Source organism: Cervus canadensis, chromosome 3 (genome assembly GCF_019320065.1).
Source record: "Cervus canadensis isolate Bull #8, Minnesota chromosome 3, ASM1932006v1, whole genome shotgun sequence".
NCBI lineage: Eukaryota > Metazoa > Chordata > Mammalia > Artiodactyla > Cervidae > Cervus > Cervus canadensis.
The window spans coordinates 68,872,342-68,889,312 of record NC_057388.1 but is presented as its reverse complement, the minus strand read 5'-3'; the positions used below and the strand labels follow the sequence as shown (position 1 = coordinate 68,889,312).

Below are 16,971 nucleotides of genomic sequence, written 5' to 3'. Positions count from 1 at the left end.
AAATTATTAGAGGATCTTCAAAAGTTACCTTTAAAAGCTTAACATGACAAACTATACTTCCTGAGCAAAACTTGGATCAGTTTCTTGAGCTTGCCAAGACATAAGGATCAACCATTTTGAGGAACAAAATCTTCAATAAATGCCAGTCTGTCAATTAAACAAGAGAACTGTATCTTTGTTTTGTCTTTTAAAACTATTTTGCTAAACTTATTGGTGAATAGTCCTTTTTCAGTTTATAGGTTTTTATAATGACTCACAACCTAAAAATTCAGGTTCTTCATATAATTGCTCATAAAGGGAAATTTAATAGATATTTTTCCATCTTTATAGATTTCTAAAACCTATGAGAAAGGCTAAAGCCATAGCACTATTGCTGTCTCTGGGACAAATCAGTGTGGAGAAAGTATTCTAGATGAGTGCTTATCATCTAATACAGTTGATGAAAGTTATCACTGGGTGATGGTCCTAAAATGCCTCAGGCATCACACCCTTCACTGGAACCAAGAATAAATCAAGAACACAGAGAAGGTGGGGATGCACTTTCAGAGGGAATTACAAAGGTGAGTGGAGAGAATATAGTCAAGCACTCTACTATTTCCTGCTGTTGTTTACTTACAAGCTCTGTACTTTGTAAAAACTGTCATTTAAAACTATGGGGAGAGCCTAAAATACCCTGATTATGGCAACTTTATCATCTCTAACATATATCTAAATCAACACCATAGTGGGGTCAACAATAAGAATTATGATCAGTAATTTCATTTAACATTTTGATAGTCAGATAAGTCAGGTAAATTGCTTACCTGACTGTTCACACTAAGCGATTTCACAAGCATTACTTCCATGTAGATACACAGGTACAATTATTATCCCCATTTTCAGATGATGCAATGGAAACCAGATTGATATTTAGGGCAAATAAGTGGCAGAGCAAGTAAGTCAGCAAAAGCTTCAGCCTACAAGTCTGGGTTTCTTCTCACTGTATCCTATTTTTACTATATTCTTCAAAATGAATTAAAATCACCAAATCTATTGAAATTTGCCAGTGGATGTATTTTATACATTTATACATTTTATACATTATCAAGTCATTATTCCCTATGGTATAAATTATTCATTCAAAGAGAGAAAAACCAGGAAAGAAAAATAACATTCGCTAGTGACTCACTATTTACTAGGTGGGACATTTTTATGATTGTCATAGATATTCTAACAAGCTAACAAGCATATTAAAATTCATTCCTGTCCCACATTAAAATAATTTTAGCTGGGAAAAAAAGACATAATTACTATTATCATTTTGCTTTTGAAATTATTGGCTACAAGTCTTTCATTTAATTAGGATAAGCTCTGATTTCTCAGCAATCATTTTGTAGAAAATCTAGTCTATAGATTATTTTCAAATATGACATTTTTATGCATATGAAGTTGACAATAATGTTATGTTTCATAGACATTTAATAAAACATGTATTCATTTAGATTTTGCCTTTTTATCATAATCTCCAGAGAATTTTCTTTCTTGGTTTCAAGCCTATTTTTTGCAGACCACCGAAAAACCTGTAGCCCCCTAATGCTGTGTGTCTGGTGTTTGATAAATAAAGTGACCTGGGGCACTGTGCCAGGCACTTTGCAGACCTTACCTCATAAGATTATCTGTCCAGCAAAAAAAAAAAAAAAAAAAAAGCATGCTGAGCTACAGACAATAGGTTGCTGCAGCAAAACCTCAGAAAATCTATAAATTAGGAGGATGATCTCCTAGGAATTCCTACCACACCAGCAATTTAAGTGTTCTCTATTTAAATAACAATCAAGTTTGGAGGGGGGTGGGGATTGCAGTGAAAATAGAATATTGGAGATACAGGGATAAAATCATTTTTTCCTTTAAAAATGTTACTAGAAATGTTAATCATGTATGTACTTTATTTCATTAAAATATATCAATGTCAGTTCATTAGTTGTGACAAATATACAATGTATGATCTTAACAACAGGTAAGAAGGATGTGGGGTAAACCAGAACTCTTTGTATTATCTTTGCAATTTTTCACTAAGCCTAAAACTATTCTAAATATTTATTTTTATAAATAGAATCATGAATAAAAGTTTTTAAACAGAAAAAAAAAATGGCCCTAATATAGTCTTTGTACCCTTTCCCTTTCATTCCTTCCCCTTCATGGATATTTCAGTCATAAAGCCACTGGATGGGGAAGTGCTAACGGCCTATGTAGAGGGCAGCTTGTTAAGGAAGGATGAAGTTCAAGTGTGGTGAATAAGTAATCACACAGAGAGAAGGCACCCGATGTCCTGCTGTTAAAGAGTTATAAATGTGGAAAGAAAGAAAATTCGAACACCATGCTGTGGCAATGAATTAGAATTGGAGGTTTCAGCGTGAACAATGGTTTTCAATATATGCACAAAAATATCAGTGTAAGTGTGTGTGTGTGCCCTGTTCACCGAGAATGACCTGGGCTCAGTTTCACTTCAATAGCAACTAGTAGACCTAGTGCCCAGATATTAATTTCTAAACATCATTCTTAACTAAAAGAAACTAGGGCCCATTAGAGTAATAACTGGGTAGTAACTGGTTCATAGTATTTCTGGAGGGGAACTTGATAATATGATTCTAAATCCTTAAAGAATTATAATTTCTCCAGATATTTCACATCTGTAAGTATCTTATTGAAATTATGAAATGAATTAACAAAATGAAATCTGTCCATTGGCATGATTCCAAGATGTATATTTAGTTTTGCTTATTTTAACAAAGATGTAAACAAAATGCTCAAGAGTCGAGGTTTGGTTAGTAAGGGCCTATATAGCCATTAACCAAAATTTTATTGATTTATATTTTATGAACACATTGTATGCTTTTGTATACTTTTACACAGGTTTTTAAAATATATATTTTATGTACTTTGTACTTATTTATGTTTTATTAACTCTAAAAGGCATTCATAATATATTGCTGAGTGGTGAAAACAAAGTAGAAAGCCATATAATAATAACATGGTGTGAAAAGTGTGTGTGTGTGTGTAAGATCAGTGATGTTTATTGTGTAAACTCATTATATATGAAACTAAACATACCTACATGCAACTGCAATTAGAAAAAGAGAATCACAGAATATGCATAATTGTTAATTTCTTAAATTATGATATTCAGGTAAATATCATTTTCCTTTTCTTTGTTTTCTACATTTTCTATAAGGAATGTATACAACCTGGTTATATAAAATAATAAAGAAGTGGAAGCCGTGCCAGAATGCATGTGAGCCATTTCTCAAGTTGGTTCATCCTGCTTAGCCTTGGTCTCTGAGACTCTGGGCTAATCACCATTATTGAAAATGGCAACCTTCTGCTGCCAGAGAAAGCAACGAAGCTGAGAGGCTGAAAACACCTGGGCAGGAAGCATTCATTCTAACTGAAAGTGTTGACTGCTCTCTCTTCACAATCTGATAAGGGAGAAGACAAATCAATGTTGTCAATAAAGAGTGTTTCTGTGTCCTTGAGAGAAGACTTTATGCACAGAAAGATCATTCCTAGGTTTCCTTTGGTTTTAAAGCTTAAAGTTAGATCTATTCAAGGTGCAAATCTAAAAGCATAACTCACCTTAAGTTTTTAGACCAATTTACAAATTATTAGTGTAAAATATTTTAATAGTAACTTAAAAGATTTTGATTAATCACTTGTCCAATTTTTAAAAATAATTACTTTAAAAGCAATCTCTTTAAAAATTGTCTGTCTGATAAACTGAATAGGTTAGATAGGTAGATAAACAGATGGATAGATATAGATATATATATAAAATCTTAAAGGATTCCCAGGTGGCACAGCAGTAAAGAATCTGCTTGCTAATACAGGAGATGCAAGAGACGTGAGTTCCATCCCTGGGTTGGGAAGATCCCCTGGAGTAGGAAATGGCAACCCACTCCAGTATTCTTGCCAGAAAATCCCATGGACAGAGGAACCTGGCAGGATACAGTCCATGGGGTCACAAAGAGTTGGACATGACTGAGCAGGAGCATGCACTCAAGATAAAATCTTGAATGATCCAATACTATATGTAACTTGGTAAGATTTCAACTTAAAATGAGTCAATCTAAAAATCTAAGTCATTTACTCTATTACACATTTTAAGACAATCATTTTAAGATGTTACTTGGTAGGCCAAATTCTCTTACACACTAGAAATTCTTAAATACCACATACACACAGATCTCTTCTTTACACAAAAATATTACTGCTAAAACATTTAACTATTTTAAATATTTTACTGTAAATTATAAATCTTCCAGGGTTAAAAACTCTTTATCTATGAAGGAATGGATATCACTAAAAATAGTTTTGAGGTTACCTTCTCAACCAGTTGAAGCTGTATGTTGGTTGGAGATTTCAATCAAGCTGCTGACTGGATTTTGGTCAGTGCCATTAAGGGTCACCTTGAGCCCTATTCATGGCCTACTGAAGTGAAGTGAAAGTCACTCAGTCGTATCCAACTCTTTGCGACCCCAGGGACTATACAGTCCATGGAATTCTCCAGCCAGAATACTAGAGTGGGTAGCCTTTCCCTTCTCCAGGGGATCTTCCCAACCCAGGGATCGAACCCAGGTCTCCCGCATTGCAGGCAGATTCTTTACCAAATGAGCCACAATCAAGGGAAGCATGGTCTATTACAGGGATTTAATGAGAGTTGAGTTCAAAAGCCTTGAAAGTGACATAGCCCATATTATAGATTTACTCATACCCTTCCCAAATTTTTAAGTTAGATTAACTTTCATCCGTTAACTATGATATTTAATTGAATCCAACAATGTGAGTCACCACTTCATTCAGTTCTGAATTAGTTTTAGATTCTTTCCATTAGCACTACAATTCCTACATTTGCATATATTCTATAACATTTGATTAAAAGTTAGATCTCTCACACCAAGCAGTCATAATGCATAAAGTCTTTCTTCTGATGAATATGTATGTATGCACATGTATTTTGTAGAGAAAGCAGGAGTGAAAAGATGGTTAAATTGCTGGTAAGCTGGTCAGTTTAGGGGCAAATAAATTTTGCTGTCTTTTTGCTATCTTATTTTCTAACCCAGGCAAGTTGATAATATAATGTCTAACTGACAAAGCTTAGGAAGTAAGTTCTACTTCTTAAAAATTTATTATTTATTTCTAAAGAATCACATCACTTCTCCAGTCTACTTCTTTGGAAAAGAGAGTTTAAAGTGCAAGCTCAATTGCTTGGCCCACAGTGTGGTGTCACATGGGCATAGGAGGTCAGCTGCATCAAGGCCACCACGCTACCACTCACCCTAGAGCTCCCACTGACAGACAGTCCCAACACCTGGAGAACCTAGCACCTCAGTGAAGTTATTTTCATTTCAGCTATAGGAGCACCATTGACTATAGAATTTAAAAGTGAAGGAGAAAAAATGCTGCCTCTTCATATTTAGAATACCTTGTTTATAATCTGCTGAAGGCAAAATGGTACAATAGACTTAGTTGTGCTCAAGAAGTTATCCTAGAAACAAGTATTTACTGATTCTCAATGCCAAAGGAATGTCAGAAAGTAAAAGAAAAAAAAAAAAAAGCAGTTCATGATCTTGCAGAAGAGTTACAGCTGGAAATCCTTATATAGTTCTCACCAATCTAAAAAGAGCTCCCATTTTATCTGTGTCATGAATAAAAAGACACTGGCATCCAGCACCAGGATTATCATCTGCCTACCAGGAAAAATGATTAATTTAAGATAAATAGATGCTGGCTTCAGACACCTGATTGTATTTCCCAGATACTGCTGTAGCAACACTCTCTCCACTCAGATGTTATCTAGTATTCAGAGGATGGCTCTTTCCTACTCACAAAACACAAAGCATTCAAGATTTAATCTAGCTCCCTGTACGATGTGGTTGAAACTTTTTTTTTTTCCACTTTACCATCACCCCTACCAATACAAATCTCTTTTTTAACTTTTCATAGCATAAACTTCTTTTTTTTTTCCCTTTCTATTTCATTGTAGAAAAATGGCTTAACTATAAAGGATGATAGTAAAAGTATGCCACTCAAAACAAATAAGTCAAGTAGAAAATAGCAATCACAATCTGATCATTTAATTTTAAAATTTTGCAGAGCATGAGTACACTCTAGTTTTCTCTGAAAAGATTTTTATTCTAAAGATCCACTTTTTAAAAGTATACCTTATGAGTGTAAAGTTGTCTTCATTCCAAAAGGCTATTACATTTTTAAATTTCTTTAATTCAGTTTGTTAAAGGCAAAGAGGATATGTACTAGCCAGTATTTTTTTTGATACAATAAGAACATGACCTAGAACAATTTTCCTCCTTTTATGAGACACAGATCTTAGAGAATGACCTTATAAAAAATCTAAGGCTATTCTGATCCTTAAATATATCACTGAAAGCAAATTCTAACAACTAAGGATGATCACTGAATACACATCACACTACTTGTCTTCACATCTGGAAACTCATTAAATATCACTCCTCACAGTCCTGTGAGCCTTTAGTCAAGAGATGAAGCTTAAAAGTATGTTTTCTTTTTACCATAGTGCTGTCTTACTGAAAAGTCACACACACACACACACACACACACACACACACACACACAAATGAGATATGGGTCCATGGTAATTGAATATGTGTCCATGGTAATTAGGTGTAATATTTTATGAAATAAATAGAGATTTAACTTGTCAAGCAATGACTAGGCAGGCTATTTCTCTACCTTGTGAAATACTCCATAAAACTGCCAGATATGAAAGTAATCTTATACCTTTAGCTCTGTTTATGATGAAAACAGTTACCCTTCTCATCAAGTCAAAACCAAAAAGTGCAGACTCTAAAATAAAATTTAATAAAAATTGTCATTGTAAACAGGTATAATCACAGCAATTATAACACAAACAACAAGTTGTTTGGCCAAAAGAGTTGATAGTTCTAAGGAGTAAGTGACCCAAAGGGCCTCAATATTTGATCCTAAAATTTGCGATATGATTCTGAGAGTTTTGTGTTTATAGTTATTATGTTTTTAGGTATCTTATAACGATAGCTGGATTTTTCTGAGTATATCACAACTGAACAAAAATGGCATAGCCAATTGAAAAGTTTTACAAGAATACAAAATAATCACACACAAATCATAATTATTTCTACTAACTAGATCCTATTGGGTTAGGAGTTAAGACCTTCTAGTTAGTTCAGCCAATATCTTACAAAATGTTAAGTCTCAGAACCTCTCAAGGCTGAAAGAGGCACAATATAATTATGTATCAATATTTCGGCATACAAGGACACACCAAGTCCAGGACAGATTTGCCTAGGACCCCTCCAAGAATAAGTACCCATTCTGAAGTGGTTTTTCTATGAGGCCAACAGTGGCATATATATAGCTGAGAGGTCTCTGTCGTAGAGACAAGGAAGCATAGTGACATGTGAGGCATGGACCAAATGGCTCTTATGCCTCTCCAGCAGATGCCAACACTGAAAAATGGTGATGGAGGACCAGATGCCTACACTGCCCCCACTGTCATGCTACTGAAGACTCTGGGAATCTGTCCTCCAAAGTAGTCACCTTAGTAAACTTTCATTTTCTGTAACTCACTTCACAAATAAAGTGGCATTTATAATCACATGTATTAAAACAATGATATTTAGTATCCCATAAGGCTCTGAAATGTCCAAAACTGCTATTGTTTGTATGTTTCTGAAGAAATATGATATTTTCCTGAATTAGAAAGGGCAAAAGAGCTTTGAATTCAGCATAGGCTGAAAAGGTTGCACAATAATAAAGATTTGTTGGCTAAATTAACAAAAATCCATTTACATGTCTAGGACAGCCAATTTTTAAAAATATTTCACTATTCTTTCTTTTACTATTTACATTGTTTCTCTGGTTACTTAAAAATATATGATTACTTAGACTTGATATAATAATACTCTCCCTTTAAAAAGAAATGCTTTTTAAATGCTCCCTTTAAAAGTATCATTGTAGCCTAAATCTTCATTACATTTATGGAATACAACAATATTTTAGCAGGCATTTCTGACTCTGAAATTGTGCCTTTCCAAACATCTTGAATACAGTTATTTATACCATTAAATGTGGCACCCACATATTATTTCCCTGTGTAAAAATATGTAATGGTTCTCTATTGAGCATCACTAAATTCAGATTCCTATAACTTTCTTGAATAGCTCTAGCACCACTTTACTCATTGAAACATGTATCATATTTCCTCAAAAGTACTCTAGGAAGAAGTATCATTTCCCTCTTTCAGTATTTCATGTACACGTGTTCTTGTCATCCTTCCTATAAGATAAGCAACTGAAGTGTCATATTACTAATTAGCCTTTTTGTCCTATGTCTTCCTTAATAGAAAGAGGAATTTGTTATGTCAGCAATTGTAAATTCCTTCTCAACTCTAGTTCATTTTGTTCGTTCCCCACAGCACATTGATCAGTTAAACCAAAAGCAAGAACCAAAGTAGACATTACCTTATTGATGCTGTGTTCTAGTAAATATAATATATAGACCAGAGTAAATATTTGTACTGAAATTATAAAGATTACTCCAATCATAATTATATCCAATATTTTGGCTACCTGATGCGAAGAACTGACTCATTGGAAGGCCTTGATGCTGGGAAAGATTGAAGGCGAGAGGAGAAGGGGACAGCAGAGGAGATGGTCAGATGGCATCACTGACGCAATGGACATGAGATTGAGTAGGCTCTGGGAGTTGGTGATGGACAGGGAAGCCTGGCGTGCTGCAGTCAGTGGGGTCACAAAGAGTTGGACATGACTGAGAAACCAAACTGAAGTGAATAATAATTATCTTTGTGTACAGAAAGATACTGATATATTTTTGATACTCAAAGATCCATTATTCAGAGATTTTTGAAAAACTAAATTGTGATTTGTTGTGTTGATGTCACATGACATAGAGTGCACAGCAAATTTAAGTAAGCCATATATCTTTGGAGTTCTTCCAAATGTCAAATAACCAGAAAATAACTCTTGGAGGAAAAGTAACCAAGCTCAGAGTTTAGTTTTACTAGCAGTCTCCAACATCTCTGTATAGAAGGGATGATCCTAAAATATTTTCAAAGCACACGGCACATGGATTCCATTTTCAGGCTCCACTCCACTGGCTGGACACAACAGCAATTTAGTAAAACACAGCATTTTAGTTTTTAATAGAGAAAAACCTAGGATCACTGAAGCACAATTACCCTATAATCTTCCTCCTCTATAATTTACTATCAGATACTTTCATTCTTTACCGCCAAATGTTTTGAAGAGTAGTCTACTCTTTGACCACATTGACTAACTGATCAATTGCAAACTGGTTTCTCTCAGCCACTTTACTATTTTTTCAAGGCTCCAGGAAACCTGTAATTGAACATTAGTAGGTCACCTCAGTCCTCAAGTTTTTTGACCTCTCTAGAATTTTACTCTACCATCTACTTTTATACCTCTCTCTTATATTGACCTTCATGGCCCTATGTTTCCTTTGTTCCGCACCTGTAATGCTCTGCCACCTCTTTCACTGAGTCCCATTTGCCCACTTCTTAAAATTAGGTTTACATGGTTCTCTTCTCCACCTACACTGTCTCATTTCCTTTTATTATCTCACAATCATTTTGGTTCCCATGGTTTCAACTCTTCCCTCAAAGCAGAAGACTATCTAATTTGCATCACAATCCAGACTTCTCCATTTTTCCAGACTGTAATTGCATTTATACCTGCACCTTTCTATGGCAACTCCATTTCAACATAATACATACAAACTATTTTTCTTCCAAAATCTAGGTTTTCTCCTTTATCCTCCATCTCTATTAAAAAAAACAAAAACAAAACGTAGACTTTGTAGTTACTGACATTCAAACCCACAGAACATCTTTATATCCTTGCAGCTCTCACGTCTCAAGTCCAATTAAATCATGAAAACCGTGGTGATGACATGCATATTTCCTCCATCTCAGCAACTCCTTTAGTTGAGATTCCAACCGTCCAACTGGGCTAAAATTTTTAAAGTCCTACCTTTCTCTCAGTAGTATGCCTTAGGTTAGTTATGCAAACATTTCACTTCATGTAAGGTTTTTCTGGACTCCTGCACTGTGTCTTGATAACTACTCCATCTTTCATCTCTATGTCTTCCTATCTTGGCTCAGTCATTAGGCCCAAACACCCCTTGTTGAGCCTGATTCAGGATCCAACATTTTACAAATTCTATCATCAGTGGGCTGATTAGTGAGCCTATCCCAGAGTCACAAGCAGAACAAAACATGCATTACCTTTCATCGAATCATCACCACAGCCTTTTTTTTTTAGTGTTAATTTCTTTTTCTAAACAGAACAATAATGTAGACAAGCTTAGAATATTATGAATATACAATGCAAATATCACCACCAAATTCCACTAATTTTAACATTTGGCTAGATTTCTCTCTACTCTGGCTTCTATATTTTAAACTAAAGTTAGGATCACATAGTACATATAATTTTGTATATTATTTACTTTAGAGAATGCCATTTTCCCTCCATTTAAAATATTCTTCAGAAATGGTTTTATGGTACCATAGTAATCCATAATTAATACATCTATTCAATTTTCAAAGTTTTCTTTTAATTCCATAATAACCATCTTTACATTAAAATCTTTGTCAATTTTATTTCTTTATTTCTTTATGACATGTATCTGGAAGACTTAATCAAAGAGTATGAGTTTTTAAGCTTGTGATCTATACCATCAAATTGCTTTCCAGAAAAGCTAAACCAAAGCTGTCAACTGGCAGACAGTAAGGGCACTAATTTGCCAACTGCAGAATTCTGAAAAGTGCTCTGGCTGCCTCCAGTATCCCCCACCTCTAATTCCTCTGTACTTCACAGGCAACTTTCTAAAACACAGTTAGGATTATGTGTGCTCAATGATTCTCTCCTACCTCTGAGCATGTGTCCGGGTTCTCCAAACACTGGATGCAACTTCCTTTCTTGTTTTCCACTCCCTTCTTCTGCTTACCCTCAAGTCTATGCCAGCAAATCTCCTCCAGAAGAGGCTTTGCAAATATATAGAGTTCCATTCTACATTAATTAAATAAGAACAGGAGTCAGCTTAAAAAAAAAAAAAATTTCTCCACAAGATGATTCTAATAGCCAAGGTTTAAATCACCACAAGCCAGACCATTCTGCCTTAAAGTGAAATAGACAGAGCTATTGGGAGAACCTGCCCGGAAGTCACTTTACTTTTAGCAGACCTCACTTTAAGTGGATCTCACTTTAAGTAGACTAACTCACACCTTTTAGGGCTAGAGACCAGGAATCGACAATTTAACAAACCTACAGATTCTGTGGTCGAGAACTACTCTAGTCAAACCAGACTATTCTCATTTTCCTAATGAAGTGAATCTATGTATTCTCTCTATGCTTCAAGCTTACAGTCTTTTCCAAACCCTCCCTGACCCCCATGTCTACTGCACCACCACCCAGCAGACATACAAATCACATCTTTTTGCATGCCTGGCTTTGCTTATTCTTCCAGCAACATTTAATTGTTCTGGCATTTGTGTTTTCATGTTCATTGTTTGTCTTTACTGTAGTATTTCTTCTCTCCAGCCCTGTATTAAATGTAATTGTGTAGACTTTAAGCTCCACTAAGAGGATTGAGTTTTTCATGTGCAGGTACAATATCTGACTCACAAGAATACCTCCACACTGTCTGGCATACTTTTCTACAAAGACTAGACATCTGTTAAGTGCTTATACTAAATAACAAAGTATTTCTAGCCTGAATCTCCTTGATAAGTAATTACCAAACACTGTTCCATAATGTTTTTGCCAAGAGAAAAAACACTTGAGAATTAAACTAGTTTCCCTTTTTTTGGTAAATCTTAAAACACCTAAATATTCTCTTGGTAACTAAGCTTACTCTGGTTTGCTCTGCTAAACCAAGTATGCTTTGTCTACTTAATAACATATATACCTGAACTACTGTAAAAATAAATCAACTATGTACCACATGGATGTTTGCTCAGTCTTGTTCAGCTCTTTGCAACCCCAATGGACTGTAGCCTTACAGGCTACTTTGTCCATAGACTTTTCCAGGCAAGAATACTGGAGTGGGTTGCCATTTCTTACTCCAGAGGATCTTCCCAAGCCAGGGACTGAACCCATGTCTCCTGCATTCACAGGAAGATTCTTTACCACAGTGCCACCTGGAAAGCCCAAATTAACTATACATCAATTAAAAAAAAATAATAAAATGCTTAGTGAAAAGTTCTACCCAAGTTGTTAGGCATTTAGAGTGTTCTGTTTCCCAAGTACATGAGCACAGGTGAAAGGTTAGAGTGGGATCTGATGATCCAGGTAGAAATCAAGTTCAGCTAACCATGACGTTCTAAAGTAATGAATTCAATGCTGTTCTCTACAATATTGTAATTAGCCTCCAACTAATAAAAATAAATGGAAAAAATAAATTCACATTTAACATTTTAAAAAAATAAATAAAGTAATGAATTCAAAAGGCTTACACAAAGCCACTCCCCAGTTGTTTCCCTGAAGGCCATGCCCAAATATGAACTCTCTTATTAAACTTTCTAAGATATCCCAGCCACCTTTCTACCTTGGTGTTCTAAAGCACAAACATTTGTCTGGTTTTATTATGTTTTTCATAGACATCTCCCACCCCAGTGGACTCTAAACCCCTAAAATTAGCAACCAGGTGTTTTCCACATTTGTGATTCTTACAGTGAAAATGATATTATCTGGTGCATCAAAGGTGTAAATAAAACCAAAAATGAGTGAGAAATTAAAGGCAGTACATCAATTTTTTGGATCACAGGTATAATATAGTTTTCCTTTCAATTTACTTTATTAAAACCATATGCTAACTTCCATTTGCAGTGGAACTTTCATGTCATAGAAGAGCAAAGAATGACCCTCTGATCATGAAAAGATGGAATTATTCATCTTCTCTTTACCCCAGGTATACAGATTAGGGAGGCTGTTGAGAGCATATTTAAATTGTGTGCAAGGTACTTGCATACCCCATACCTTAGTTTCCTCTTCTATAAATTCCTGGCAAAATTAGATGTTCTTGGGGGATCCCCTGGTGGTTCAGATGGTAAAGAATCCACCTGCAATGTGGGAGACCTGGGTTGGATCCCTGGGTTGAGAAGATCCCCTCGAAGAGGACATAGCAACCCCAGTATTCTTGCCTGGAGAATCTCTTGGACAGAGGAGCCTGGCGGGCTACAATCCCTGGGGGCACAGAGAGTTGGGCACTGAATGACTGAGCACATCACGCAACTGTGGGAAAGACAGCAGGGGAATAACCGTGGTATGTGGGTTCTGAAAGAAGATATGCGGGAAGCTCTAAATTTTCAGCTAGAGATGAAAATTATTAATATGCGTGATTGATGGACAGAGAAGGAACATGTGTGCTTGGGTTGGGGAGCAGACAGAATGGAGTGGTTCTTACAATTTTCAGAGACCTGTGCCTCTGAAATAAGAAGTATATGGCAACATTTAGTCATGAACCAAAAAAGATGTTGAAGAAATGATAACCATGCTAATGAAAGAAATAAAGACCAATGGCAGGAAGAATAACAGGGAGGTAAAAGATTGCTTAGAAAAAAAAAAAGCTAATTGGCAGTACTCATTTCAAAATAAACTATATTCTGCTTCTTACACCCACACAAAAGTGAAATCAAACTTGCCAAAAGGAATTTGCCAATTGTCAAAGCAAAAAATTGGCAGCTCTCGTTATACTTGCTACAAATGAACAAGATGAATACTCTCCATGAATCGCATTCAAAGCTGTCTAAAATCCTGAGTAGCATCCCAATAGTTGGATAGTCTATATTTTATTATTTTTTTATAGCCTGACTTGCTTTCACCACAGACTCGAATCATCTAAAAGAAAAGACTTGAGTTCGATCCCTGGGTTGGGAAGATCCCTGAGGGAGGGTATGGCAACCCACTGCAGTATTCTTGCCTGGAGAATCCCCATGGACAGAGGAGCCTGGGGGGCTACAGTCTATGGGGTTGCAGAGTCAGACATGACTGAAACTACAAAGCACAGCACAGATGTTCTTGACTAGATGCTTACATGACAGGGTAATAACCAATTAACGGTATTTAATCTGTTCTACTTGTCTGTACAAAGACAAGAGGACATTGGGAGATTGTTTCTTCAGAAACATTTGGTTCCAGAGCATAAAGGCGCACGCTGAGAAAAATAGCAGAAGGAATCTAGAGTGTTCTAAAGTGAAAGGTTAGAAAGAAATTTTAAAACAAAATTCTATAATCTGATATTCCATGTAGAAATCAAGTTCAGCTAACTGCATGGAAGGTACATAACTAATCCATGCTTTGGTTTCCTCTTCTATAAATTGTGGACAAAAAGAGGAGAAAATGTCTGGGATTTCCAGGTCCACCACCTAGCTGAGTTGCCAGGGTACTTTGGCCCTTTAATACCATTGACATTCTGATTTCCCAGGGCACCATGGAAACCAGAATAGAACCCAGGACACCCGAGAGCACCCAAGATACTGGCAGTTGCAAGAGTGATGGAGGACCAGTGGGACCTCGAGGACAGGTAAAAGGGAGAGGCACTTGAAGAAAAAAGGATATGTTAAGTTGACGTGCAGGGAAGAGAAAAAGATTGGTAAGAAGACTAAGTCAAAAGTAACAGAATTTTTTATCTCACCCCTACAACAACAACAAAAGAAAAAGAGCCATTTCTGAGGTCTATTGATATGAGTTTAAAAAAAAAAGAGAACCCAAACTACTTACTTCAAAAGTTCACTCTAATTATCCAAGCAATACTGCTAACTTTCACTGTACTGAGTAAAGAAGTTACTCAGTTAAGTTAAAGAAGCCAATTAGTAGTTAAGAGATCCCCAGATTTTTAAAAATTTATTGATCAGTTAAATGTATAAATTGAGGAATTGTCATAAAAGATATCCTTTAAAAATTTTGACCAAAAAGAATCTGTATTTACCATTACATAAATGAAAAGACATTTTAATGTAATGCCAAGGCTACTGTTAGTATCAGTGGATACATTCATCTTTGTGTGTGTGTATATATGGCTCAAGATGGGGAGAAAAAAATTCTATAAATTAAAAAAAAATAATAATAATATAAACAATGACACAGTGAACTTATTCTAGATTAAGCTCTATCTTCTTCCTACCACCCAGTTTGTTGGAAAGTTTCTTCCTAGGATATGTGTTAGTTATCTCATTGTAAATTTTAAAACAAAATTCTATATTATTCTTGTTTCAACAGTCTCTTTTTTTCCAAAGACACTATTTATTGATAACACTTGGAAGCATTTGAACAACTAAGCTTTTTTTTTTTGTCACAAGAAACAAAAATGAGTTTATCACCAAAGAAGTAGCCTGGTAATGTAACTATTGTAATAAGCTGAAAACCGGTATCATCTGGCAGAATAAATAAGACTCATCATGTCCTTTGGAGCCCATCCCCGAAAGGCCAACAAAAAGAATTTGCCACTGGAAACTCTAATGCCACAAGTTCCACGTAGCAATTACTTGCAGTTTCAGGAAGAAAAGCAAAGACTACAACTAAAGAAATTCCTTCTTCATAGGATGTTCCTAGTGGCCAGGATAACAGCAAACATAGAAAAAAAAGATATTGCTGACTACTACGAACAATTGTTTCAGTCAATTTTGAAACGTCACATAGGAGAAGCAGTGACAGGATTATTGCTCATATATCCTACGTCCATTCTGCATATCCTGGAGTCCTCCAGTGGTACTTTTTACCAAATTCTTTTAGATTACCTGAGCCATAAAAAGGATGAAATGGAATTTTTTATCCAAGGAATGAAGATTATAGTCATGTCCCACAATATCCCAACAAGGCTATTTATGCAGTGGCATGTTTCAGTAGTAAAAGCACCAGTCATGTATCTAGATGATGTGACACAGACACAGTCCCTACAAGAGGTCATGACAGAATTTCTCATCCAAACACACAAACTAGCACTTCACCTTTTTAAGACTGTGAAATTGAGCCCTAAAGGACCAGGCGACAATTTGCACCAAGCTGCACCTGAATTACTCCTCCCAGAACAAATAATAAAGTACTTGTGCAACTCTGCAGAATTAATGGACCCAGAAGGTTTTATAAACATGTACAATAAACCCATACATGTCACATTGGATTCTGAGGTGGTATGGCCCGCTCCTTCCCGTTTCTAGGATGAAGAGAGATGATGTGGTCAATGTGGTCAAATCTCTTAAGGAATGTATGCTACTTAAATAAAAGGAAAATATGCCTAAAGCTCTCTCCTTAAAAAAGAAACAACGTGGATATCTACACAAAGGTAATAGATTAATCTTTTAAAAATATGTTTACTTAAACTTGAAAATTTATCTGGTCTAATATTAAATTCAACACATTATTTTCAAAGGTGATGGGTTTTATGAAGGTTATAAGTTTCTCAAAGGCTTATATCATTTTGATGGAAAAACTTAATTTTTTAATGAAAAATAGAGATGAAAGAGGACAAACACTAGATTCAGATTCTCATTCATTCTCTCAACCATCAATGAGAAGTAATGTGTTCTAAGAGTATACTATTTCAAGAAAAAATACAACCCTTCAGTTGATTGCAACCTAAAGTTGGAGGCAAATATGTGTAAAACTAAATATGGTTTATGATATGATATGTGATTGTTATTTCAGTAGCAGTATGTAGGAAAGACTGTAACAGTACAAGTGAGGGAGTAATCTCTATATGTATGATCCCTGAACTCAGAAAACAAAACCTAAACTTTCAAAATAGTTTCAAACTTTCATATTCTAGATGACATAATCAAGAATATTGAGGCGATTATAAAGCTAAAGAACACAATAGTTTTTTGAAATGACCAGAAAATGCCCTGTCAGAAAGCACTGAATTCTTTCATGCAAATCATTTACT

General features: G+C 35.4%; 2 protein-coding genes across 3 annotated transcripts in view; one reads left to right on the top strand and one right to left on the bottom strand.

Moving 5' to 3' along the window:
- The window catches only part of ZNF804B (zinc finger protein 804B), a 513,851-nt gene that overhangs the window by 458,395 nt on the left and 38,485 nt on the right, over positions 1-16,971 (bottom strand). The gene's annotated exons all lie outside the window — the stretch shown is intronic.
- TEX47 (testis expressed 47) lies at positions 14,572-16,246 on the top strand. Of its 2 annotated transcripts, none has more exons than XM_043463409.1 (2): positions 14,572-14,613; positions 15,389-16,246. In XM_043463409.1, exon 2 carries the CDS (start codon positions 15,488-15,490, stop codon positions 16,244-16,246), a length of 759 nt encoding a protein of 252 aa, XP_043319344.1. In that variant the 5' UTR covers positions 14,572-14,613; positions 15,389-15,487. The 2 variants fall into 2 exon arrangements, with proteins under 2 accessions (XP_043319344.1, XP_043319343.1); XM_043463408.1 differs by having other exon boundaries at positions 14,582-14,613; positions 15,309-16,246.

Bases quoted from the DNA above. Each gene is read 5' to 3' on its own strand.
- TEX47 (XM_043463409.1), top strand. From the start codon at position 15,488: ATGTCCTTTGGAGCCCATCCCCGAAAGGCCAACAAAAAGAATTTGCCA.